The sequence below is a fragment of the Castor canadensis genome, chromosome 18 (assembly GCF_047511655.1).
Source record: "Castor canadensis chromosome 18, mCasCan1.hap1v2, whole genome shotgun sequence".
Classification (NCBI taxonomy): Eukaryota; Metazoa; Chordata; class Mammalia; order Rodentia; family Castoridae; genus Castor; species Castor canadensis.
The window spans coordinates 38,923,794-38,951,182 of NC_133403.1; the positions used below are offsets into that span (position 1 = coordinate 38,923,794).

The following is a 27,389-nucleotide window of genomic DNA, read 5'->3' on the forward strand; positions in this document are numbered from 1 at the left end:
GAGTCTGTTTTGCAAGACGAGGGATGGGGGACAGCTGCCTGACAATGTGGATATCTTTAATGGCACAGAACTGTCCACTTAAAATGCCTAAGATGGCAAATTTTTTATGTTGTGTGCACTTTAGCACAACAAAAACAACTGAAAAAAAGAGGTACCTCACACGTCATCCTTGCCTCTCCCTGACTCCCTGCCGTTCGCTACCTGAGCACTCCCTACACCTGAGTACCTGGGGCCCACGCCCATCACTGACGTCAAGTCAGCAGCTGGGAACAGGGATGCCACGGAAACTGGGCAGAGGCTCCCCAACGTCAGAGCCACCCCGCACAAGCTGGTAAAATCCTGAGCCATGTATCTGGGCTGGGAGCCAGGTTTAGCAATGCCAACACCTGGGCAGCTGGGGCACAGCAGGATGCAACGCGCTGCTCAGCTCTGGAGCTCAGCTCGGACCCCTACCTCTATGTACAGGTTCTTTTCGGCGGGGTGGTCACACCCACCCCAAGACCAACAAGGCAGCCATGACAAGAGCCCATTTTACAGAACGGGAGGCTGAGGCTCAGTGGGCCACCTGGGCCCTTCCATCTCCTAGGCTCAGGGAGTTGGGGGGTGGTGACTGTGACACTAGATGCTGGGGGTCTGTCCGGAGTCCACCTTACACAGGACCCCCCCATCCAGGAAGGTCCCTCCTCCTGTGACTAAACTTGGGGATGGGGCTTCAGAGCCACAACCCTAGGGTCACACAGTCCAGCCTCTGCCTGTGAACGAGACCAAGGGGAGGCAGAGTGGGGTGTTCTCCCCATCCATCAGAACAATCGTGACAATTGCAGCTCTGACTCAGCTCCTTTGGGTTTTTGGTTTTGCAGGGGAACCCAGGGCCTTGCACACGCTAGGTAAGTGCTTACCACTGTGCCGCCCCAGCCCTGAGCTACTTCCCCAGGCCTGGTCTCCTTCACCTCTATCCTCACCCTTAGCTCACAAGGCAGGGTTTCCAGGAGCCCCATTTTATACTTGAGGACACGGGGTCACATGTTAGGAAGTAGTGAAGCTGGGACGGGAGCCCCGTAGTCTGGCTCCGAAGTGCGCGCTCATCACTGGGAAGCACTGCCGAGTGCACGGTGCACTCGGGTGTGTCCACTCTGCCTTCTGGGTGCCCTGGGAGAAGGGTCACATTATGATTTAGGATAGAATGTTCCTGAAAGACTCGTTAGAAGCCTTGCTGGATCAGGAGGGCTCGGGTGGATTCATAGCTGAGTGCATCACTAGGCGCTGTGGCCTGGTTCTGAGGTGTGTCCTGGGAGGGCGGACCTTGTCCCCAGTGGCACTTCTCTCTCCTCCTTCTTTCCCTCTCCTCCTCTCTCTCTGCTTCCCCACCACCATGGAGTCAGTGACTTTCTTCTACTGTACCGTTCCGCCATGATGCTTGGCCTCCCCACAGATCCAGAAATACAGAGCCAAGTGACCACGGACTGGAACCGCAGGAACTGTGAGCCAGAATAAATCCTTCCTTCTTTTAAGTTGTTTTTTAGGTGTTCTGCAATAGGACTGGAAAAGCTGACTGACCTAGGCTCTGTGTGTCTCTCCCCTGCTGCATCCCCAGTGCCCAGGGCATGGCTCATAGGAGGGTCCAAGAAGTACTGTGTGAGTGGGGTGTGGGGGGCAGGCTGGTTTAATCCGTCCTACCCTCATACTGTCACCACTGTCATGGTCTGGGGTGTGTCTGTGCCCCAGGAGGATGTGAGCACCCCAGGACAGGAAAGGTACTTTTCCTGGTACCCAGTATACAGTGGTGCTAAATGAATGCTGTAGATGAGGTCTCAGTGGAACAGAGGAGAGAGGCAGGATGTCTGGGGAGATGGCTGGAGGGTTCGTGCTGGTGGGGGACAGAGGGGTAGCAAGAGGAAGCCGGGCAGTGCCACCCCAGGAGCTACAAGGTCAGAGCCCACTGGGAGCAGAATCTGACACATTCTGCCCTGGTGAGAATGGGGAGGGCGTCTAGACTCCAACAGGTGATGCCAAATAATGAATTCCCAGGCACCAGGCTCTTTAATGCACAGATCCTGCCTGCCTCCCTGGGGGATGGCACCATTTCCATCCCCATTTCACAAACAGGGAAACTGAGGCTTACCAAGGAACCTGGCCAAAAGGCAGGGCTGACACATGAACTTGAGTCTGTATGACTGAGCTTGTGTCCTTTCTGCTCTACCCTGGGTGCCGGGTGCAGAAGCAATCCGTGTTCTCTCTCTTACACCCAGGGCTGAGCCCAGCACACAGCAAACATTTACAGATAGCTGCATTGGTGACTGTGTACGTGGCGGCCACATGTCATCCACTGCTGGGGTTCCAGTAGCTTCCACCTGCCCCACCCCACCCAGGAGGCAGATGGGAGTGTTGAGAGACACTGGGCATATGCAGCCCCAAGATGGATGGGCGCACCCACCTCCCGGGCCCACACAGCCTCCCGTAGTCAGTCCATTAAGGAGCTTGTAAATTTTCATCCGCGAGGGTCTAGCTGGGCATCAGCGGGGACTAATTGTTGTTAAATGAGCAGGAATGTTACTACCATGCAGCTTGGGCCATCACTCTTCCCGGCCCGGCCCCGGCCAGCCATCCTTCTGCAGGCCGAAAGCTTACAACGCTCGCACAAGGCTAAAAAGCAATTCGTGTCAACCAGATCAATAATATAAAAAGCATGAGAATTCTAGTTAAAGGGAATGTCATATAAATATGTGCTACACGTCCATGATTCCAAGATTAAAAAAATCAATCCCTGGCCTTCTCTAGATGATGTTATTTCTAATGAGAAATACCCGGAATGACCACAAATAACGCTTAACTGGGGGAAAGGCACATTAATAATTTACTTTATAAGGTGCAGGATTGCGAGAGGAAGGGGATGGTGGCGGCTGCTGCTTAATTTGGTTGTAATACGGCATGACAGCTTCAAAGGCGCTTTGGTAGGTTCCTCATAGAAAACCCAGCAGGCAGCTCAGGCCCAAGGATGGCAGAGCCAGGACTTGGTGATGGGCAGCCTTGGAGCCATGGTCACCGAGTTGTGATGTCAACAAAGAGGAGGGGCATGGAGGGTGTGTGCAGGTGCATGTGCAAATGTTGGGTGACAGGGAGGGACAGAAGGTCTCCTTGTCGCATCTGACTCAAATTATAAGTGACATCCCCATGACTGAGACCTACTATGTGCCATGCCCTGAGTTCGAGTCTCACCACTGTATAGGCAGATTCCCTGGCTGAGGGACGAGGGCCTCTCCAGTCCTGACCGTCTGTGGATCTCTGGTTCAGCTTTCGATCCTCCCCTCTCCGCCCCCTCTGGACCCCCGAAGAGGCCCGCTCAGCCCTCCACATTGCTCATCTCTGCGTCCATGCCCTGCTCAGGCAGCTTGAGTCCAAGAGCGAGTAGTGACCCCCTGGGAGTCTTGGTCCAGGCTAAGAACCCCCCACCCTTTGCCACCTATCACTTTCTGGCTGTAGGAGAAACAGGAAGCCTTTGGCGTCTCAGAAAAAGTTGAACACATGGCTGGGATTGGGTGGGGGAGTCAGTGGTGGCCTCAGGCCCTGGGCTCTGGATGCAGTCAGGAGCAGATGCTGGGGAAGGGGACACAGAGGCCACAGTCTCCTCTCAGACATCTTTGGAAGTCCAGGCCTCCCGGCCCTCCGAGTAGCAGCCACAGGGGCCCTTTAAAAATCTGAGCCAGAACTGGCCACGGTTCTGCTCTACAGCCTCCCATGGCTCTCACCTCACACACAGTCACGGCCAAAGTCCTTACGGTAGCCCCAAGGCCTGAACCTGGCACCCATCGCCTTCTGAGAGATGCATAGAGTAATTATACTGCACACTTTGCTGGACAAGTGTCACTGGGCTCCCGTCTCTGAGGACCTGGTATTGACAGGAGTTCATCAGGCAGAGACGGTACTGGGAAGGGCATCCAGGCCAAGGGAACAGCAAGCGCCAACTCCCTGACGTGGGAACCAGCTAGGTTAGGCTGTGTCTGAGGGGAGAGGCAAGCAGGGCCAGATGGCAGGGGACCCTGGCCTTGAATTTCTGCCCCAAGGGCTTTCTCCATCTCACAGGGGATAGAGTCTCCCACCCCAGCCTCCTGGCAAATGCTCACATCCTCTCAGTTCTCTAGTGAGACTTGAGCCTTGGATGGACACCAGCTACCTCTTCTCTCAGCCTCATTTTCCCTGTTAAAGATACCCACAGATGGAACAATTGTGAATAGTACATGAAATAATCTCCAGCAAGTGTGTGGCACACAGTCAGAGTCACTCCAGGAGACCTAGAAAGGCAACAGCCCCAGCTGAGCATGGTGGTGCATGCCTGTAATCCCAGTACTTGGTAGGCAGAGACAGGAGGATCATGAGTTTGAGGCCTGCCCTGGCAAAGGTAGCAGGACCCTGTCTCAGCAACAAAATACAGATAAATCGGGTGTGTTCAGGATGGTAGAGATCAGGAGGATCACGGTTCGAAGCCAGCCTGGGCAAATAGTTTGCAAGACCCTATCTTGAAAAAACCCATCACACACACACACACACACACACACACACACACACACAAACAATACAAACAGGCTGGGGCAAGGCTCTAGGGGGTTCACTTCCCAGTATCCCAGCAAGGCAGCGGTCACCTCCATGCTGAGCACGGCTGCCTAAGAGGTGACAATACTGGGTGCCTCCAGGTCACATGAGGCCCCATTAGGAGGTGGCAGTGTCAGCACCCAGCTTCACTTGCTCTCCCTGTCACCTACTGGTCTGTCCCGGGTCTGATCCATCACCAGGACAGTGGCAGGTAGACATGGATAGAGGAGGGGACATGCCAGCTCTCTGCCACCTACAAGTGAGAGCCCTGGGGTAGAGCACTGGCAGGTCTGCAGAGAAGGTTCTGGAAATCACCGACCACAGCAGGGTCGGATACTCACATCTTTGACCAGGGGGCATCTGAGACACACGTGGATCAGGTAAGCCAAGGGCCACTGCCTGACCACCAGAGTCAGTCACAGCGGTGGGCAGACTGTGTGACCTGTCCCCCAGCAAACATCCATCAGGGTGGGGCTGTCACATCGACCCCATGCCGGCTCTGCACCCACTCAACCATCCATGGGGACACAGGACCCCATCACCTTCTCGTGCGACCTCAACCCGTTTCCTTGGCTCCTTGTCAACTCACTTCTGGCTGGGCTGTCCACTCCCTTAAGCCCCAGGGGTCTCAGAGCCCCCTGGAGAAATGGCCCCTCAGGAGAAGATGCTCCATGGGGCAGGGGACAAACCTGGGAGGCTCAGAACTCCCAGGTTGAAACTCCTCATCTGGGTCACCTTCCAGGCCAGGCCCAGGCAGAGGATGGTGGGGGTGTCCACCCGGGGTGGCTCCCAGCAATGCTTGTATCTGTCCCTGTAGGGTCAGGGGCACATGCTCTGTATGGAGACAGTGGCAGGGGTGACATTTTTGACGAGGCTGAGGGAGAGGGGCTGGTGGAGAGGAAGGGGGGAGGTGGAAGGGGTGATCTACAGAGGGAGGGAGGAACTGTGAATCTGGGGTGTCCTGCCCATCTACTGCCATCTAACCAAGACCTCCAAACAGAGGACCTCAAAATGAGTGACACCTTATTTTGCTCTCTTACGGATCTGCGGGTGGCTGGGCTCAGCTGGCCAGTCCTCCTGTCGACTCTTAGGTGGCCATGGGCGATGGCACTTGGCCACTGTCATCTCAGAGCTCCGCTAGGCTGGACGGGCAGCATGGCTCCAGCTCCAGCTCATGCCCAGTGTCGGGTGCCCCTGGCTTTGCTCCTCCGTGTGGTGCCGTTGTCATTGGTGTCCATGAGGCTTGGGCTTCTCATAGCACAGAAGCTGGCACAAAGTGGCAGGAGGCAAAGCTACCAGGCAGGCCAAGGGCCATCCTCGGTACTGGCCCTGTCACTTTTCCAATGTGGTCTTGGCTAAGTAGGCCCAAGACTCGAAGGACAGCTATACAGACTCCATGTCTTGACAGGGGAATTGAGGACACAACACAGATGTGTATGGGATCGGGGAGGTAACTGTGGCCATTATGGGACAATGTGTGAATGTCAAGCTCGGCGACAAGTGGGAACTCTGCAGGGTGGGGGAACAACAGGCCTCCCTCAGGTTCCTCCCAGGACTGCAGACATAATTGCAATCAGAGGGACTGGGCTCTAGTGTTTCCTTGAGGGACAGTCTTAACATCCCTGGACCTCTCCACAGCCTTCACAAGAGCCTGGCATATAGAAGACACCACCACATAAATGCACCTGCAGGGGGTACCAAATGGAAGGGTAGCCCTGTCTTCTCTGGGAAATGCTTCTGCGTATTGCATGAACACTTGCTCTGTCTCATGCCAGGAGGGCAGGTGACCACCAGGTGTGGCCTTCCTTGGGCTAGCATCTCCAAGGCTGCCTGACATGCTGCAGGTACTCATTAAACATTTGTTGAATGAGTAAGTGACAGCACGGCCTCAATGGATGATCCATAACATCTCTTGGAAGTGGCACCTTGTCCCCTCCCTACACTCTCGAAGGTCATGAAACTCAGACCCTAGAAAGGCAGAAGAGGAACACTGTCAGCCTCAGGAACCATATATACTGCCGTGTTGAGTGTTGGTAGTCACCAGCCACTCGGCACATGGCATCTCAGTGACTCTCACATACTTCTGGGAGCTGTCCCTGTCCACAGATATCAAAACAGTGGCTCAGAGACACAAAGTCAGGGTGAGGCTCAGATCACAGATGTGTGACCACCACACTTTCCTGCCTGGTATGGAGGCCAGGTCAGTCTTATGGATTCCCAAGGTGCTGTGTTTCCTTCAGGCCCAGGTGAAGGTCTCTGTTTCAGGTCAACTGAAGGGCCATGTCCCCAGTGTGGCGGAAGAAGGAGGTGGGGAGCAAGAAAAGCTCACAAGGCCTTGCAGCCTTGCGGGGCCACAGGTACACACACTCCTCGGAAAGGTCTCATCTCGGATTTAGCATAACCAAACTTTTAATTTAGATGTTTTCCTCCCTCGTTCCAAGTAAAAATAAGTTTAAAATAATGACTGTAATAAATGAAGGTAATTAATTGTAGTTGGTTCCTTTACTGTCTAGTCAGCTTAATTTTACCTTTTCAACTAATAATGAGAAAATAATTTTTGTGCTTGGAGGGTTAATGATATGTAACTGTGAGAACCGCTAATTGCACGTTGCAATCCATCCATCAACAGCTCCATCTGTGAGACCTGATTGTGTTTGCTAAATTATTGCTTTGAATTATCTTTCATAAAGCAACTTTTGTAATTAGCGGGGCTTTCGGCTTTGCTCTTTTCTCTGTGCGCAAGGATATTCCAACTTTGGTCATTTCAAGCTGTCTCCGTGAAGCCACCTTCCCCCAGCTGCCATTGTTTCCCTGAGCAGGGAAAAGTCAAGTCTGTGCTTTGAGCAACGAAGGCAGAGCCAGAAGCTTGCCTGGTTCACGGCAGGGCAAATCCATCTCCTCTCCGCCCTCCTCCCATCAGCAGGGAAAAAAAAAGTAAAGAAAAAGAAAGAAAGAAAAAAGAATCCTTATATGCAGTACCGGAAGATAAAAAAGACGCCGTGACTGGGTACACAGTGAAACTCAACAGTGATTTTGAGCATGGTGGATTTCAACCAGAGCCCGGTACCGGGAGGAAGACGTGCTGGGGGAGATGGAGCTGCAGTGGCATTTTATGGTTTATGTGACTTGGGACAGTGCTGACTCCTGGGAATATTTCTGGGAAGTGATTGATTCTCACTTGGGGGCCCACAGCTCCTGTGCACTGTGAGAGGGAAGACACACAGAAGGGATGAGCCCTCATTAAAAAAATTAGGATGCAAATCATATTTGGATTGTGAACGGCTTGCATGGACGAGGAGCTGCTAGTTATTAACACCTTTCCTTGATGGCTGTCCCCCTCACAGGCTCGGGAGGGCTGCACAGCCAACAAGGCTCAGTCGATAGATCACGGTTTGGGGAATAAAATTCTAGACAAATTTAGTCTTTTTGGTACATTACAGGGATGATGGAAAGCCCTCTTAGGAAAATTAATGAAGTTCTTTGGCGATCCCAGCTATTAAAACACCGTGTATGCAGCATGACGCCTGCGTCTTGGAAACAATCCACCTGCTCTGTTGTCCCTGTCAGTTCTGTGAAGACTTTCTACACCACAGTACTTAGTGAGGGCCAACAGTATGCCAAACTCTGGGTGGCGGCCTCGGATCTGCTCAGTTCTTCCAATCCTTATCGTCGCCCTTATTTGCCACAGGGGGCAAGCTGAAATCCAGAGAAGTTAAGTAACCTCCTCTAAGTCCCACAGCCATCTGAAGGAGCAGTGCTGAGACTCAAAGCCATCCTGAGCCTGAAGTTCCAAGTGCATTCCTCAGGGCTACACTTGGGTCTTCTGATCACCACCCCAGGCTACTGTGTAACTCTTTCTTCTATTGAAAAGGTGATTTAATGCATGCCAGCTTCCTATGGGAACAGACATCCCCCAATCTTTCAGATAAAAAGCTTTGAGTTAGAGCCAGGTGTGGTGGTTCATGCCTGTAATCCCAGATGCTCAGGAGGCAGAGATAAGGGGATGGAGGTTTGAGGGCAGCCTGGGCAAAGTTACTGAGACTCTATCTAAAAACAAACCAACATAGAAAGGACTTGGGCATGGCTCAAGTGGTAGAGCACCTGCCTACCAAGCGTTAGACCCTGAGTTCAAATGCCATTAACTCCCTCCCTCACCCCATAAAAGTCTTGAGTTAGGGAAGAAGGACTAGCACAGTCAAAACAGAGGCCAAATCAACCTGGATTGGAGGTCACTGAAAACACAAAAAACAACACGGAAGACACCTGAGCAGTCTGGGCACCATCTTGGTATTGAATTCACTCATCCTCATTCACCACCCTACAAACCCATTTTATAGATGAGGAAACTGAGGCACAGAGAGCTCAGTAGCTCACCTAAGTCCACACAGCTAGTGAGTGGCAGAGGTGGGATTCAAACCCCTTCAAGGCTCTGGAGAACACCACGCCAGCCTCTTTTCCAGCACTGTCTCCGTTAACTCCCCCAAACACCACCAAGGACCCCAGTATCTTTATTCCCATGTTACAGACAGGAAAACTGAGGACCTTGGAGGCTGAGAGAAGCTCCACCCACCCCAACCCTCGCCAGGGACAGGCTCAGATCAGCTGCCAGAGGGGCTTGTGTGCAGAGGCCCCTGTCAGGACCACAAGTCGGCCTGGGAACCTCTGTTTTTATAAAACACCAAGCTAGGACACATCCCCAGTGTTCTTTTGTCTTGGGGTTTTTTCCTTAGGGTAATCATGAAGACTAGAAATTCAGTCACTGTTACGGTCCCACCATGTACATGGTTTTGAAGACACAGATCTAAAGCAAGGTGATACTTGGTGGGTGACAGGATTAAAACATACCCCCCACCGGGAGCTCTGAGGAGGGCTGGAGCTTCTGGGTCCTGCTCAGGCCTAGGGAGGACCTAGAGATGCTCCTGGAGACAGAACACAGACCTGGCCACCCCTCGGCTCCCTGACCCGGTGAGACACCCTAGATCTCCCCAGATGTCCTCCCGGATGAGTGGGGCATTCTCAGACTGCCCGCCACAGCCAGGCAACAAGGGGAATGAAGAGGTTCCGCCCTCCAGAGGGCTCCAGGAAGGCAAGAGGAAGGACTGGCTGAGGGCGGCGAGCTGCTGTCCAAGCACAAGGGCCAGCTGGGGTGACAGGAAGGGCTGTAAACCAGGCTGAGTTTACAGCATTGATCGTGGACCAGGAGTGACATTCCAAGTGGGCCGGAACACTTTGGATCTATCTGTGAGGCTGCTTTAGAACACAGGGCAGGGCAGAATGTCCAGGGGAGCCCAGGTCCCTGGCACAGACCTCTGATTTCTAAAATTGGCAGTCGGGCCTGGAAGGTACACTGATGCTTATTCAAGGTCACAGGTCTTATATGTGGCAGCATCAGCAGACGGTGGGCATAGCAAGGGCAGAGGAGATCCCTGGGGACCAGACTGGAGACTCCCATCGAACAGAACCCACTCTTACCATGGCAGCCTTGGAACAGGAAGTTGGGGGGAGTGGGGCGTGGTTTACAATGTGGCAAAACCAGAGCTGCCAGAAGCTGCCAGCATCTGCAGTCAAGTGCACCTGGCATCTGGGTGCACTTGGCTGACAGGCCTTTGGCCTTGGGTCTTACCTCGGCTTGGAAGCTTTTTAATACAGGAGCCACCATCTCTCTGATTTCCTGAAAAAGAGACCAGTGAAGAGTTCACCACAGTGCAAGGTGGGGACCCCTCAGGCTGCTGTCCCCTGCACTCTACAGATTCCCACACATTCTCATTCTTTCCTCTCTCACTCTGGTGCACATATGCTACACACACACATGGTGCCAACCCAAATCAGACTGGGGAAAAAGGCCAAGTCTAAGAGGTTCCTTTCCTGCAGGACTTTTCAGAGCCTTTAGGCAAGGCATGTCTACACACTGTCTCTCTCCTTCCTCACCGGTGCACAGATAGTTTCTGAGGGCCTGGCGGGGTCCCAGCCTGCAGCGCCCAGCTCCGAGGACAAGCTCCGCAAACGTGATAGGCACCATGGAAGCGAGCCATCTCACAGAGGGTTTGCTCAGGCCGCGGGAGCCTTCTATTTCCAGCCCTGAATTTCCTGAGTTTCCTAAGTGACCTTGAATTTCCCAGACCCTAGGGATCCCCTGGCTGACTCCTAGGGCTCTTTTCCCCAGGGTGCAAGAACCACGTGTCACAAGATCCCAACCCCAAAACCCCCGCTTTCCTCTGAGACTCACTGGGGACCTGCCTCCAGTCACACTTAATCACAGCCATGAAGGAGCTCCAAGGGCCGGAGGGGTGGGGGGCATGGGTGACAGATAGGAGGTGGTAGCAGAGAACTCCCTGTGGTCAGGTGAAGAGGAAAACCCCGAATCGTGAAAATGGGGCTGTGTGGCGTCTGCCCCTGGATGGCCTCTCTTCTGGCCTTGAGCTCCCCCCACGACTTCTGTCACCCAGGGCTTCTTGGTGCTGCTGCCACACTGATGTGAGGTAGGGACCTTCAGGAAGGACATGAGCAGTTCCAAAGAGCACAGGGAACCAACCAGGGGTTTTGGTCCTAAGAAGCCAAAGGCTGAGCAATGGCAGAAGGGTGACAGGAGACTTAAGGTCCCAATGGTGACCCCAGATGCCCATTCCAAGGCCAGACAGGAAGTGGACAGGAGAGGGGTGGCCAGGAGAATGGCACTGTCCAATGAGAGTGTCATCTGAGGATGGTAAAATGGGCTTGGAGCCTCTGGGCTACAAATCAACTTCCTGCTCTCGGGGCATTGTAGGGGAATCCAAGAGGCTGAAGCTGGCGACTTATTGTAAAGATTGAAAAACTTCACACACCAAATAAAACCTATATGGGCAGGAGATTTCAGGCCCCTATTTTATTTATTTATTTATTTTTGGAGGGCCTGGGGTTTGAACTCAGAACTTTGCACTTGCAAAGCAGGTGCTGTACTGCTGGAGCCACACCTCCAGTCCATTTTGCTCTGGTTATTTTGGAGATAAGGTCTCTCAAACTATTTGCCCAGACTGGCCTTAAACCACGATCCTCCCAATCTCAGCCTCCTAAATAGCTAGGATTACAGGCATGAGCCACAGGGGGCCAAGCTTAGGCCCCTACATTTATAGAAGGGGACACTGAGGCTCTGGAAGGAAGCAGTCTGGTTTGAGGTCACATAGCAAGTAGGTGGCTTGCTGGAATCTACACCCGGGGCACCAGACTCCACACTCAGTCTGTTTTCATAACCCCACACTCAGGTGGTTAGGAGATTCAAATCTGAGAGCCACAGGCGGAAGAATCTAACAGTCTTTGGGTCAATGTTGGCCATCCCGGAAGCCCGTGCCCTGTCTGCTTAATGATGTGGGGGGGGGGGGGAAGCTGGCCAGAGGCACGAACAGCAGGTAAGCGGGGTGGGGGGAGGGGGGCGGGGAACGGACACCAGCCAGACGACACTCTTAAATAAAGCTTTGGCACGATTCTCCTATCAGGAGACACAGTTCCAAAAATGAGAATTTTCAGAGCCGTGACTATAATAGGAGTGGGAACTTATTTCTCCTAATTACATAATTGCATAATTATGCAGTATTAAAATTATGTAAGTCAAACTTGGAGGCTTAAAACCTGGCCTGGATTTCTTTTATCACCTGGGGGCTCGCATGTGGACTGGAGTGGGGTGGTGGGGAGGGTAGACTTCACTTTGCTGGGGGAAAGAGGTTGGGACAGAGGGTCTGAGTGGACCAGAGAGGAAAGGAAGGTGTGCAGAGCTGTGGGGATCTGGGGCTCACAACTGGGGCGAAAAATCAGTTAGAAGTTGAGGCTGTGCTCTATCTAAAAGGGAGGGGAGTCTTAGGTAGTGTCCAGAAAAATCCTAAGATTTTTTAGTGCTTGGTGTCAAACCACAGACCAGACTTGACCTTTCTGAAGCTGTGACGTGGGAGACAGTTCTCAGCCCTGAGATTCAGATCTCTTCTCCATGGATACCCACTCAAAGCCCTCAAACCTAAGGTTCCTTCTAGACCTTCTCCTCAGACAAGTTCTAGCTAAATCCTTGCCCCTATCTTTTCCTGAAGAACCTCAGCTGTGTGAGAAGCATTTGCAGTTAGGACACAAGGCTAAACTCCTCTGTGTCCATGAGGCCTGACTCCTGGATGGCCTGCCTGTCTTCATCTTCTCATGGCTCCCTTCTCCAGTAGCAAGATGGCAACAGGAATCCCTGTTGGATGTGGCTGACACCAGACTCTGCCCACCCTCTCCCAAGTTCCAGCCCACCTGAGCAGGTAAGCATGGAGCACAGGAACTTCAAACTTCTACTCCCCAGAGTTTCAAAACACAGCTGGCTCTGGGCTTAGGCCTGACCTCGTGTATTCCTCTACAGCGCTGAGTGTGTCTCACCTCTGCCAATGTGATGCAGAGTCAGAGGGCTGTGTTTTTATTTTTGTGCTGCCTCTTACCATTTTTTTTTTAATTTGAGAAGCAACAGGGGTTCTGACAGAGAAGGGAAAAGAATTCTCACATTCACTCCTGTAAAGAACAGAAACATGTCTATGCTAGTCTGTTCCTCTTGGGGTGGAGGGTTGGGGGGTGTCCATCACTGGGCCGTTTTCTAGGCCACCACATGATAGCCGAGAAAGAAAAGGCTGGGGCTGGAGCTGCAAGGGAGAAACAGGTAAGAGGGGAACCAGATATTCAGCGATGGTGGTGGAGTCTGAACTGCCAAGGTCCAGATCACAATGGGAGAGCAAAAGAAGATGAAGGATGCAGGCCAAATTGTGGCTGCAGTGAAGGCCAAGTTTGATGGAAAGGCCTGATTTCTGGAGTCTTCAAAAAATCATGTCCTTAATGGAGATGTCACGCTAGATGGAGAGCCCGGGGGCTGTAATTTTTCTTTGTGGCTAATTAGTTTCTTTTCTTGTTAGTCACTTATGTCTACAGTTTTCAAAATATAGTTTGAACAGAGAAAAATCTGCATTCCTACTGAGTTAATTCCATAACAGCAAATATACTGTACCTCAGGTACATTTTTCTTAAATTCCCGGCGGAGTTCAATTAGGTGTTTATGAGAGTGTTCACTTTCTTCCTGCCGTGCAGACAGCTCAGAAGCGACGGAATTAAGCTCCTTCTGGAATTAAAAAAAAAAAAAAAAAAAAAAAAAAGAAAAAAAAGAAGAAGAAAGAGAAAAAAAAGAAAAAGATTTTTCCCTTTTTTTCCTTTTTAGACATTGTTTAAAATAGCATTCTGAACAAGTTTTCATAACTTACAAAGCTGAGGAGAGACAAGATAGTAACTCTTGGCACAAATGAATAATTTACAAAATTAGGGGTGTAAACTGAAAAAAAAAAATCCAGGACAGGCATTTTTGTTTTTTGGTTTTTGGTTTTTGCTCACTGGAAGTTAGGCTAGATCAATAACTTTCCATTAAAGCTGGGTGTTGTTGTTGGGTTAACCCCCCCCATCTCTCCTCCCTCCCACCTCCCGCCCCACCTCTTAAATTTCCAAAGGAACGATGGCATAAGCTCGTCAGGAACTGAAGAAAACAACTCCAAACCGTGTCAAAATAGTAAGGCGCGCCATATTGCACGGGTGTCTTATGGTGCAAGGAAGAGCTGCTGACAGCTTTCATAGATCAGAGGTGGGAACCGTTCCAACGATGACTTACGTACACTTAAGGGTTCATAAATACGCCTCTTCAGATATAGATGGCTTTTTAATTTCAGTAGATTTTGGAAAAGTGAAGGTGCCAATAAGGAGCATGCTGACCTTTTATATACCCTGCAGTAAATCATTTCAGGTTCACTTCGAGTAGAAGAAATATTTCATGGAAGACTCCTGGACTTGGAAGAAATGGACTTGAAAGGCGTCTTGCCTCTCGTTCACAGGGAAGGTGTCAGACCAGTGTTTACCAGCGAGGGAAAGCAGGGAGAGGGGCAGAAGGGACACTCTGCAGCATACACGCGTCACACACATCGCCTGCTGCTTGCACACGTATATTTATTTGCTGATCGCCCCCTTAAAGCTTTCTTCACTTTAAAGGAACTGGCTTAGCAGGGGGAGTACAATCCACCAGGAGTTGTGATGGGGTTCATTTACATAATTCGAGCAGTTCTCTGTTTTTGTGGCCTGCTGCTTCTGCCACCATCCCGACATGGGCTTTGTTTCTGGCCCATAACTCGAGCATTTCTGTATATATCACCCGATTATATTTGCAGCAATCAAGGCCCCATAATTCCCCAAATCCGGTGGTGCAATAAATTTCTGCAATCAGATTTATTAAAAACACATTCGTGGATGTGTATTTCCAGGGTGAACTCTTTAATCTAACATATGTGTGATGAGGCCCAGCACCGTGCTGAAATAATTCAATACGCATTCATCTTACACACACAACGAAACACTTTCCATTAGATAATGAAATAAAAGTACTATTAACCCACGGCAAATCCTTTTCCCTCTAAGAGACGAAATGTGTGGTAATTGTCCTATCTCATGTCTGAGAGTCGGTGGATCTGTTCAACGGTAATTCACTGTGACATCACAGGCCTGCTGCCTCCAACCTGGGACAATTGGCTCTGGCCTGTGGAGCCTTTTGGAGCAATCCAGGAAGAAATTTCTATTTATAAAAAAAAAAAAATGTCTAGCCAGGTGCCAGTGGCTCACACCTGTAATCCTAGTTATTCAGGAGGCAGAGATGAGGAGGACTGTGGTTTGAAGCCAGCCTGGGCAAATAGTTCATGAGACCTTGAAACCCTATCTCAAAACAACCCATCACAAAAAGGGGCCAGCAGAGTGGCTTAAGTGGAAGAGTGCCTGCCCAGAAAGCACAGGGCCCTGAGTTCAAACTCCAGAGCTACCAAAAAAACCCCAACCAAACAAAAACATCGCTCTCCAAGGTGCTGAAACCAATATTTGACACTGGGCACGCCCGCTGGGAGGCTTCTGCTCAAAGCCCCAGGGAAGCCGTCATGAGAAAAGAAAGGAAGACTTCTGGTTTGTCATCGTTTAAAACATAGTTTCCAGCAGAAAAACACAATTGACCACAACCAAAACGTAGAGTGACTGGAGAGACGGGTGCACTAAAGGTGACAAAGTCCAACCGTTGGTGCTGCCAGGTGGGCAGTCTCATTTGGCAGGAGAGGAAGAACCAGAGTGTCACAGTCCAGTGAAGTTGTAGCAGAGCACTGATCAGTTTTTCTCATCTCTTTTGAAGACAAAGATGTGGTTTTATGTTGTAGCAGGACAACATGTAGCCCAGGCTGGCCTCAAACTCACAACCTTCTTTTCATCACCTCCTCAGTGCTGGGATTATAAGTGTGCACCACCACACCCTGCAGAGTGTTCTTATCTGCTGCCCCCTCACTACTGAGAGCCAGGCAGGGGACATCAGCAGCCCCTGGCCCCACCCCATGTTTAATGACCATAAGTCTAGTCCTCCTAACCCTGTCCTGGAGGAGGTGGATGACCTCACTGACATCCACATTCTCCTCAACTTTGCCTGAGCCTGGCTCACCCTTCAGCGCTGAGCTCTTGCTGCATTTCTGTGGCAAACACACTAATGACAACAACAGGAAATAATAACGACCACAGCTACCATTTACTGAGGGCATTGTGTATCGGGACCACCCGGTGATCCTAACATGGAACAAATGCATTCCTGTGCCTGTAAGGTGACTTGAGCAAGGACCAGGAAATAAATTACAATCATTTAATAATCCAGGTGGGGACCATCTCCTTGGTGGATTACAAAGGCAAATTTTTTCCGCCTTGCCCATCAGCAGTCTTTCACTTCACTTCCCCACTCCTGGGGGCATCAGGGGAGCTTGTTTCAAATGATGTCATCTAAACATGCCAGTGCCACACACAGCACCAAGTGTTCAATAAACATGGGCTGCCATCCATCTTATATTTGGGCACGCTGAGAGCTCAGAGAGCCCCCCACTAGATCAGGAAATCTGACAGTCCTGGGTTGTGCTGGTCACTAAAAGTCGCACCAAAAAGAAAACGAAAACGAAATACAGAGTATTGCCAAGTTTGTACCACACCAAGCAAAGACATCAAAAAAAACCACTCTTCCCACTTGCAAAGGACAGATATGTGAACATCAACGCAGCAAGAGGGCCTGTGACAGAATTGACAGTGGTCTTTTAAAATAAGCACACTTAAAATAAAAAAGCTTGAGGCACTATATTTATTTCAAAGGAACAGGAAAAAATTCTGTCATAAACATAAACCAGCCCTGAAGTGGAGTTTCACAAACATGTGTGCAAACCTCCATCCGCCCAGCTAACCGACCCTGTCCTGCCACAATCCAGCCAGACTTGGATACTCTCCCAGCCCAGCCTCAGCATCCCCCAGCGCCCCCAGCCCGAGGGGAGCCATGATTAACACAGCTCCAGACTTTGGGCCAGGCCCAGGCAGGGATGAGACTCATCTGATTAACCGGCCATCAGCAGCAGACAGACAGTCCGGAGCCCGACGTGCACCATTCAAATAATAAGCACCATAAACAGCCCATTTACAGCTAAAAAGAAGTAATTTTAATGAGCTTGAAGCAGATGATAGATGCAGCTGAGGCTTGAGCCAATGTGCAGAGACAGGAAGCTGGAACGGAGCGGCAGCCGGGACACAGGGCCTCGGGGAAGGGGCTCTTCGGTGGGGTCAGCAGCCCCCCACACTCAATCGATGGAGGTGCCCAGTGTGGGGGATGGCCCCCAGCCCTGAGAGGGTCTTCCCTGAGAGGGGGCCATCTCGGGACTCAGACCTCCAAGACCACACTGCTATTACACCTGAATCACTATTTACTTAGCATTTATCCTCGATCGACTCCTAGTGTTTTCTTTCTGATCAAGATACGCATAACTGTAAGTTCAATGCTAAGCCTGATGGACTGCTACACCCACATAGCTGCCGCCCAAATCAAACAACACAGAACACTCATCTCCTGTCCCCAGCACCTCAGAAGGCCCAAGACTCATAAAAGTAGCTATTGCTTGAACCTCCACATCATAGAGTTTGCCTGTTCTTCACTTTCCTACAGTTCTCCCCTTTAACCTAAAAAACTGTATTTGCAAAGCAGTCTTGGTCAGCACGGAATCCTGGGCACATGGTACATGAAAACAAAGATTGCTATCTGTCCTTACAGAAGGTTACCAAGTATGGAGGAGTGACCCTGGAACTCAGTCTCGGCAACTATAAAGTGGGACAGAGGCCTGTGTCTGGGTTAATTGGGTCAATACATCTTGACTGTAAGCAGGGGAAGTGCCCTGGCCTGTCTAGGACCTTCGGAGTGGTGAATGACATCCCACAGAGTGTCCCTCCCTCAGGGACGGGGACTGGGTCTTCTTGCTCACAGCTGTCTCTGCAGGTTCCAGCTCAATTCTTGGTGCTCACAGGCATTCAAAAAAAATAATAATTGTGGAACGAGTGACTGTTAGTGGACGTAAGTGTGACATCCAAATGTCCCTCTGCATCACAGGGAAAGAAGAGGGTAGAGGAGGTGAAGGGCTTTGCCATCAGAGTCCTGACAAACCCCAAAGAGAAGTTTCAGGGGTGCTCAGAGCAAAGGGCTCCATCTGTCTGTGGTGGGCAGGCTGAGAGTATCACTTTAGAGGGGACTTGGTGGGGGGGGCTTGGAGTGGGGTCGGGGGACGACCTGGGATGGAGGGCACATGCTGGCCTGCCACTAGCAAGCAGACAGACAAGACGGATGGCTCCACAGCCCACAGAGATGGATAACTTAGCCAGGCTGAGAGACAGCCCGGCTTCCCAGAGCCATCCATCACTCCCGTGGGACATGTAAACTTCCTGTGCTACGATGGATTGGCCAATTACCTGGGGCGGCCAGGGCACGGGGCGGTGCCTGAGCGAAAGTTCCCAGCCAAGCTGGCTTCACTGCATTCCAGTGGCACCCGATGAGCTGAGCCATCGAGGGATATGTGGCCAAACCCGAACTATGGCTTTGCGGAGAGGGGCTGCCAGCAATTATTGGGCAGGAGCACAATGCTGGGTGGCACACAGAGTTTACCTAATTCCAGGAGTGTGCTGCATTCTCCAGAAACAGCTGTTGAGGGAACAAATGAACCATCCTAAGATGCAGGTGCGTGTGACACACAGTGCCTTCAAAGAGACAAAGGCACTCACCCAAAGGCTCCCAGCTAGGAAGTGGCACCACAGGGACTCGAACTCTATCTTCTGGTCTTTCTTCTGGGTTGTTTCCTTAAGGCTACACCTCAGATATTAACAAGGGAAGCCTTTCCCTGAACTGTCTGTCCATCTGTCTGTCTGTCCATCTGTCATCCATCCATCCATCATCTTTCATCCATTTATCCATCGTTCATTCATCATCATCATCTATCCACACATCCATCCATCCAGCATTCAGCATCCATTCCCCAATCCATCCAGCTCCATCCACTGACTCATTCACTCAACAATTATTTGTAGGTTCATACAAGGTTGCCAAGAACAAGACAGACTCTGGTCCTGCCCATGTAGAATGTCACACACAAAGACAATGAAAACCACAGCCTCTCAGGCCCTGCTCACAGCTCCCACAGCTCTGGTTTCCAAAAAATGCAGACAGCATTTTGAGCAGTTTGAGGTAGGCTAAGAGCTGACATTTGGCAGGTGGACCAGGACCTCTCAGCTTGCTCACTAGCTGACTGCCTTGTGGCCTGTCACTGGCTATTTCATCACTGTGAGATGGAGTCATGGCTTTGCATCCCTCTGGGGGCACCAGCAGCATGAGGTCAGGGGTCTGCAGGTCCAGGCCACAGAAGGTGCTAGGAAGTGCCAGGTGCTCTGAAGCCCGGGGTGCTATGGGGCTTGAGTTGCCAGCCCTGAGGTTCTGGGGAAGGGGTGTGTGGGCAGGGCAGCCATCTGCCCTGCCCAAACCTGGTCTCAGGCTGACACAAACCACAAATCTTGTCGGCCTGACCCCACAACTTCTCAACCACTCACTGCTGCTACACTGGGCCAGGTGTCTGTCATGGCTCTCTGGGTGACTGTGGGGGACTCTTTTCTGGACTTTTACCGCTTTCCTCAATTCCCCACCGGAAGCCATAAGGATGCTGTGAAACTCTGCACATCCTGCCTTCCTCTGCTCCAAACCCTCCATGGCTGCCTCCTGACTCAGGGCCAAGACCTTGTGTGATTCATTCCTGGCCTCACTTCTTCCTGCACTCACTCTGCTGAGGCTGCATGGGGTCTTGGGTGGCTCTTGATACCAAGCACATTCCTGCCCCAGGGACTTTGCCCAAAATGTTTAATATTACTATTTTTCTTTTTCCAGAATGCCTTGTCTCCTTAGAGTCTCTGTTCTTACATTGCCTTCTCCAAGGAGCCTATCTTACCTTCCTATTTAAAACAGCACGCACCTGCTATCTACTCTCTTGACCCTCTCTGCTTATTTTTCTTTACAGTACTTGTCACTGACACATTTAAGCAGTCACCTGTCCATTTGTTGCTGGCCTGTTTCTGCTGTCCGCCCCCCTCCAATGTTAGCTCCACAGAGCATTTGCTTGGGTGTCTGCTGTAGACTTGATGGTCAGAGAATACTTACGCACTGAATGAATGAATAAATGAATGAACAAACGAGAGACTGGCCAGCACCGGGTTCCATCCCCACCCTCAGCACCTTCCAACCCCCAAAGGATCAGGCAGGAAAGTGGCTGTCCTGCCGCAGGCGGGACCTGGAGGTGGTGTCCCTGAGAGATGGTGCCGGTCAATCGCCTAATTATCTCGCACAAGCGGAAACCCAGGCGCCATATCCGATCACTTCCTCCTGCTTTGATTGCTGTTTTATATTCCGGAGTTCTCAGAATTTAATATCCCACAGAAACAGGAAAACAAAGCAGCTCCCGCTGAGGAGGTCAGGAGTGGGGGCCGGGGACCCCACTCCCTCTTCTCAGGGCTGGTGCATGGGCAGCTGGGTGGGCTGGCTCAGCAGCTTTTTATCTGCCACTGTCAAACAGGGAGTGGGAGAGGGGACACAGCAGGTCAAGTGGCAGGAACCTGGAGGCCAGGAGAACAGGAACACATCTCCAACCACTGCCAGTGAGTGAAGGTGAGTGAGGACCAGGAGGGGACATCAGCCAGTGCCACTCAGCCAGGCAGGCCAAAGGCAGGATTGGGGCAGATCCTCCCACAGCACTGGGTGGGGGGAGTGCTAGGGCCCCACAGACCTGTACCAGAATTGGCTGCTGAGTCTGACGAGCGCCTGGTCTCCCACTGCCCCATGATTGCTTAAAGCAGGGGCTCCAGAGAGGACCAGATTGGTGTGGAGGGGCAATTTCTTCCTAAGCCAACGGGACAAGTTACTGTTGGTAACGTGGCGTGGAGCCCCTGTCAGCATGAAGACAGAAACACTTACTTTATCCTAACTCTTCACCCGAGCATAAGGCTGATAGTAACATTAACCAAACCCAGCTACTGTCTTAACTACCTCTGTGTCCAGAAATAACACGCCACTGCCTTTGTCCATGCTGCCACCCCCTCCCTGGGCCTGGGCTATTCCTGGAGCCTCCGCCTTCTCTCTCAGTGCCCACCCTTGCATGGCATGGCTGATGGAGAGAGCTGCTCAAACCCAAATCAGCTCTTATCTTCCTGCTTGAGACACGTGTGTGATTTGCGTACCACAATTTTGGATTAAAACAGACTCCTTACTGGGATCCGTGGAGCTCCGTCACTGCTCACAGCTCTGGCCTTCTGGGGGACCCCTCTGTCTTCAACTCTGTCTACTCCAATTGCTCTCACTTCTGGTCATTCAGAAAGTCAGACTCCTCTCCACCCCAGGACATTGGCACATGCAGTTCCCTCTGCCTGAAATCTCTGTCATCACAACTCTGGCACCTCCACCAGGCGGCCCTCCCTGATCTGGCCCCCCTCACCTCAACTCCAAAGTCAGCCCCCTCCTTTCCTAAGAGAGTCTGTCATCACTTGCAAAGGCAAAGCTCTCTTCCTCAGTCTAGAAGGTCCTGGAGGGCAGGACTTGGCTGCTCTGCTAACTCCACGCCACCAAGTTTCTTTGTACATTAAATGAGAACACGGAATACAAAAATCTCAGGCTGATAAAAAGAAAAATAACAATTGCATAAAAACAGAAATCTTACTTTGGGGTACACAGGTAGGAAGGGAAGAGCAGGAAAAACAGGAGGAGAAGGAAGAAAAGAGGATGGGAAAATCATGATGAATGAGGCGGAACCGTGTGACCCCAACCAGGCCTGGTGGGGGGTCACCTCATTCAAAACATTAGCCCACCCTGGTGGCCGAGGATGGCTCAGATGTGGGGCCAGGTGCACTAGTGGTCCTGTTTTCCACTGTGCAAACCTGGCAGGGCTCAAGGTGTCAGGTGGGGCCTGTGCCAGGCTCCTCCATTCCACACCTGCCTGGAGGTGCCTTGGGGATGGCCCCAGCTAAAGCCACACTCCTACTGTCATAAGGCCCACAAAGCCATCTGCTGCTAACATTGAACTTGGGCTGTTTTTAACCACACTTTACAAAGAAATGTCCTTCTCCCCAAGAACCCCATGCTGCTCACAGACAAGGCAGTAGCATTCACTCATTCACTTGTTCATTCAATCAACAAACAGGCACAAAGTGCCCCCTTGTGCTCAACACTGTTCTAGGTGCTGGGGATCCAGCAGTGGCTCCAGCAGACAAGGTCCTTGTCCCAGGAGTGCTGAGAGTAACAATTTTCTTCTGGGAAAGAGGATGTGGGATTTGGGGCTTACTTGGCACTTCCTGAGCTGGGACCAGGCAGGGTGACAATAAAAATGGTGGTAACAGAGTTCTTGCTCAGAACACGAAGGCCCAAACTTCCCCTGCCCAGCTCTTGCCTGTCTCTTGCTCCTCTCTTCCCTGAGCGCAGCCCTAGAAACTAGAATTCCTCTCCTCCATGGTGAGTCTTAGAAACTAGAAGGCCTTGTCCCCAAAGCCAGCCATAAAACCTAAAAATGTGGCCTCAACCTTCCCACCCTCTCTGTGTAAAAGCCAGCCCTACAACTGTCTGAGTCACCTTGTCCGATGTGGGGGCCCCACTGCACACAGGTGAGAAGGGTGAGAACAGGTGCACCTGGCTAGGCGCCCAGGGCGTGCAATCACGGTCTCTGTACTGCTGCTGTCCGTGTGTCGCCGCACCTGAGCATAAAAGTGAACAGTCCACCCGGGGCTCGGGGTCTTCTGTCTGAAGGCGCCCGTGTTACTCAAACACAACATATATGAACAAATGAACGCGCCGTGCTTATCTCCTGCTGGCCTGTCTTGTTATGGGGTATTGCTTGTAACCCTTTACGAGGGCCAAGAAAGGAACCCTTTCATTTCTGCCCCTCTAGTGACACAGAGCTGGGGGATTTGTTGTCATTATTTGCTGAGCCTTATAGCATCCTTCAAGAGTGATGTTATCACTTCTGTTTTTCAGACAAGGAAACTAAGGCTTAGGGGACAGACCTCTTATCCTGGGTCACACACTTGGGAGGTGATATGGCTGGGGTTTGACCCTGTGTTCCTATAGCTCCTGAGCTGTGCACATTCTTCCTGTGACTCCATGACACAACCCAGCCCTCTCTTGCTGGAAGTACTGACTGCCACCTAGACACCATCTTTCTGGACCCCAGAACCCTACAACTGCTCCGCTGTCTATGTCCACAGATCAGTCCTCAAGGGCACAGAGCACTGAGCTGAGATCTTAAATTCTAGAATGGCACTGTCCAGTAAGGTCACCAGGAGCCTCCTGTGGGTACTGACGCTTGGGACATGAGCCGGGAGTGGTGGCACCAATTGACCTTGTTACTCGGAGGCTGAGGTAGGAAGACCTCTTGGGACCAAGAGATTGAGATCAGACTGGGCAACATCTCAAAAAAACCAAATAAACCAAATTAAAATGAAATACAATCAAACTCAGCTCCTCAGCTACACAGGCCCAGTAATCACAGGTACTGGTGGCTGCCATCTTGAATGGTGAGTCGCACAGATCACACACTGTCTGTACAACAGTGCTGTTGTCTCAGATGTGTACCTTTGTCCCCTGCCCTCGGCCAGCCCTTCATCTCTTCAGGGTCCCACAGTTCCCAAACCCTGACCAACCCAGCGAACAAAAATGCACTCTCTATCCCAAGAAAGACACTACTTGGCCCTCTGGTGCCAGCGGGGGGGAGATGGAGGGTGGCACACAGGCTGCTTAAGACACTGGGAAGGCGTGTGGCGGTTTCTACATAAATTCAACACAGGTTTGCCTTGTGACTCAGCAGCGCCAGGACAACCGAAAACATGTCACAGCAAGGTCTACGCACTGGTGTTCACAGAGGCCCAAATGCAGAAGCAACTCGGGTGTCCACCTATGTGAAGAGGATAAACACCATCTACTGGAGTGTCACTCAGCAATAAAATGAACAAAATACCCATGCATGGTGACCCTGGTAAAGCTTAGAAGGAGCTCAGTGACTGAGCTGCCACCACAAACCAAAGATGTCAGGATCCTGTTCCATGAGATGTCCAGAGACAGGAAGGGACCTACTGGTTGTCAGAGGCTGGACGTGGGTTGGGTGGGAAGGGGACCGTAAATGGATACAAAATATCTTTTTGGGGTGACAAGACCTGCTGTAAACATGGACAATGGTGATGGCTGCACAACTTCATAAACAGACTAAACCCCACGGCACACTCCACACACAATAGGTGACTTTTAGAGCGTGTAAATTCTACCTCAATAAAGCCGTTCGAAAATCTCCAAAAGAAATCAGGAGGTGAAAGGGCCACACACAGCAGCCTCCCGGACTCACGCATTCAGCCCGTGTCTGTCTGTCTCTCAGGTGAATGATGCCGCACCCTGTCCTTGGCCATGCTGGTGGACGGTGGCAAGGACAAGCTCCGCTGTACGTCCTTGCAATCTCACAGTGGTGCTGTTGCCCAGGAGCCTGGCTGGCAGGGACCCTTGGGTCCGTTTCTGATAGTTTCCGTTCTAAAGTAATGTTTTGTGTATTCTTTTTTCCTCCCGGAGGTTTATAAACTCTGTCTTTTCCATATCAGGTTGAAACTTAGAATACAGGTTGTCAGCCAACATGCCAGGCATTTTTCTAAAAATAATCCAAATTGGTTAAGCCGTTTTCAAGCGATGGAAGGTGGAGGGGCATTTGAAGGTGTTTTCAGATGCCTTTATTTCTTGAACAGCTTCAAACTAAATATGAAAAGGGCCTTGTCTGCATGAGATGAACGGGGACCAGTGGTAGAGAATGGGGCTGTCTTCTAATGGCCACTGGGTGGGAGAGGGGCTAGGGGACCGGGGACCCCAGGCAGACACAGCTAGACTGGAGTTTGCCGCCCTGGCTCAGGCAAGATCAGCAGGGTGAGGTGCTGGGGCGGGGGCTCCTAGGAAACAGACCAGCTCCCCTACATAAGACTCTGGTCGAGATGCATGCTTGTCCAAACACACTGCAAGCAGCTAGTGTGTGACAGCCATGGGACGCACCAGGGTCTGCCTCCCCAGCTGACCAGGGGACTTGGGGGGACAGCAGAGGCCCAGCAGGAGGAGTTGTGGGATGAGGTAACCAGAAGGGTGGGAGACAAATGTCCCACCGTGGGGGGTCTGACACTCAGCTCCGGGCCCCCGACACCACATGGGGCTGTGGTTCCAATAAGGTGAGGTGTTTTAAATGCAAAAATCTCCTAAATTTTAATTGTTGGAAACTGATTCAGAAAAAAAATCTCACAATGTGATTTGTGCCAAGTAAAACAGATTTATCACGGAATTTGGACCCGGCCTGCCAGTTTGCTAACTGGGGTCTAGAGTGTCAATCATACAGCAAGGAAGGATTGCACACTCACACTCATATTGCACTGTGCATCGCCCTGTGCTATGAGAACCTTGCTGGGCGGGGACTGTTATCGCTCCTGTTTTACAAGGAAGCACAGAGAGTTTAAGTCACTGGCTTAAAGTCACACAGCTGAGGTGGCAGAGCTGGCTCTAGTTCACTTTAAGCACAAGGTGGTGACCACTAAGGTGATACATCCATGCTGACCTGTGGGATCAAAGACCTGTGGGACAAGGGATCCTCAACAGTGTCCGCATTCATCCCCCTGCATTTTATAAACCTGTTGCCCAGAGAGGGTGGTAAGTAGCCCAAGGCTGAGGGTGGCGTCACCTGAGACAGTTCTCGTCTTTCTGCTCTATCCTGGGACTTCCCCAGACCCAGGTGGCCCTAAGGACTTTAGGACAATTTGCTGTTTCCCACATGGGCACTGTCTCCTTGAGCCCTCTGCCTGCTGGAAACAGCTTCCCCTAACTCCTCCCTGACCTAGACACCTCCCTGGGATGCAGCTGCGAGTCGGATGGCAGGGCTGAACAGTCACCCGGTCCCCTGCTCTGACCTTGCCCATGCCGCGGGCTGCGTCCCCAGATCCCCACGAGGATCTGTCACAGCCCGGCACGCTCATTACCATTCCCACCCCTCCCGACCCGGCAGATGTGCGGCCGGTACAATAGCGGGAGAAAATAGAAAATTTGGAATTTGTTCTCCAAAGATATTCAAATCAGTTAATCAAGGGGCTTTATTATTGCTGTCCTCTCCCCCTCAGCAGCTAGCCACAAGGGTAACTGATCATCTGCTGATCACCGATTGGTGCTTGCAAGTGTCTTCTTGTGCCTGTCACCCGTTGTTTAAAGACGTTCCTGTGTGGTTCTAATTGTTCCACACCGTTCCACCACAGCAAGAAGCACCTTGGGACGGTTGCTTAGCCATGGGCTGGGTGGGGCTCTGGGTGCAGCCAGGAGGTCAGGGCTTTGAGGAATCCCAGATCCTCTCCTTCCTGGAGCAGGACACTGTCCCCAAACCAGCATCCTTTAAAGCCACAGCCGGTTCTACCTTCTGGGCACACACACTGTTCATTCCTTCTCAGTCACTGAAGCTGCTTTGTCTGGGGACACTTTCACACGCTTAAAAATGACGGAAGGTTTCAAGAGCTTTGTCTGCGGGGGTTACAGGGACCGGTACTTGCTGTACTCTAAAGCTAAGAAATTTTTAGAACACAGGAAGACACAAGCACACACTCCATTAACCATACCTCGTGCAGCTTCTGGAAAACTCCACCATGCATTTACAAAAGAAGGCAAGTGGGAAGGTTACATCACAGCCTAGCATGGTTATGTAAAAAACTGGATCTTGCAGAATGCTCTCCCACGGTCTCAGGGACACCTGGGGGTGACTGAGAGCCTTTGTGGGCCTGAATGGAAAGGGACAGTGAGCAGGGTGGTCCCCCGTGGGCCTGGGTCAGATGGGCTCCTGAGGGCTGGCCGAGGAAAAGGAGCTGCACATGATGGCTCTGCCAACAGGCCAGGCTGGGCTCAAAGTCAGAGCCGTCTTGCTTTGACCTAGGATTTTGCATGGCACGAGTGTCTGTCACAGGTGTCCAGAGGTGCTGAGGGAACAAATGAGGTTCTCAAAGAAAAGCCCTCACCAGAGGACTGGGTAAGCACATGCTCAGTGAACACCTTCCTCGTCTGTCATCAGCATCATGACAGGCTGGCCCTGCTCTCCACCATCTAAAGACAAACCACACTGTTCGGGGCAAGCTCAGAGCGTGCATGCCAGGGCTGGGAAGTCAGGCGGCCTCCCCAAAGGAGGTGGGGGTGCCAGCCAGGGGGCATGAACAGAGAAAGGGCCTCCAGGTGGAGAATGGGGGACCTATGCTGAGCAAGTCCAAAGGCCAGGCAGGCAAAGGGGCTGCGCATTCCTTAAACCATGACTTAAAACAATTATGAGGCTGGGTGTGGTGGCTCACGCCTGTAAATCCAAGATATGCAGGAGGCGGAGGTAGGAGGATCTCAGTCCAAGGCT

General features: G+C 51.5%; 1 protein-coding gene across 7 annotated transcripts in view; it reads right to left on the minus strand.

Moving 5' to 3' along the window:
* Cux2 (cut like homeobox 2) overlaps nucleotides 1–27,389 on the minus strand; it is a 225,202-nt gene that overhangs the window by 71,344 nt on the left and 126,469 nt on the right. For all 7 annotated transcript variants that reach the window (XM_020177920.2, XM_074060941.1, XM_074060940.1 and 4 more), the window contains 2 exons: nucleotides 13,577–13,687; nucleotides 10,211–10,258 (listed from right to left, as the gene is read on the minus strand). In XM_020177920.2, the coding sequence (XP_020033509.2) occupies nucleotides 10,211–10,258; nucleotides 13,577–13,687 (159 nt within the window). The remainder of the gene's footprint in view (nucleotides 1–10,210; nucleotides 10,259–13,576; nucleotides 13,688–27,389) is intronic.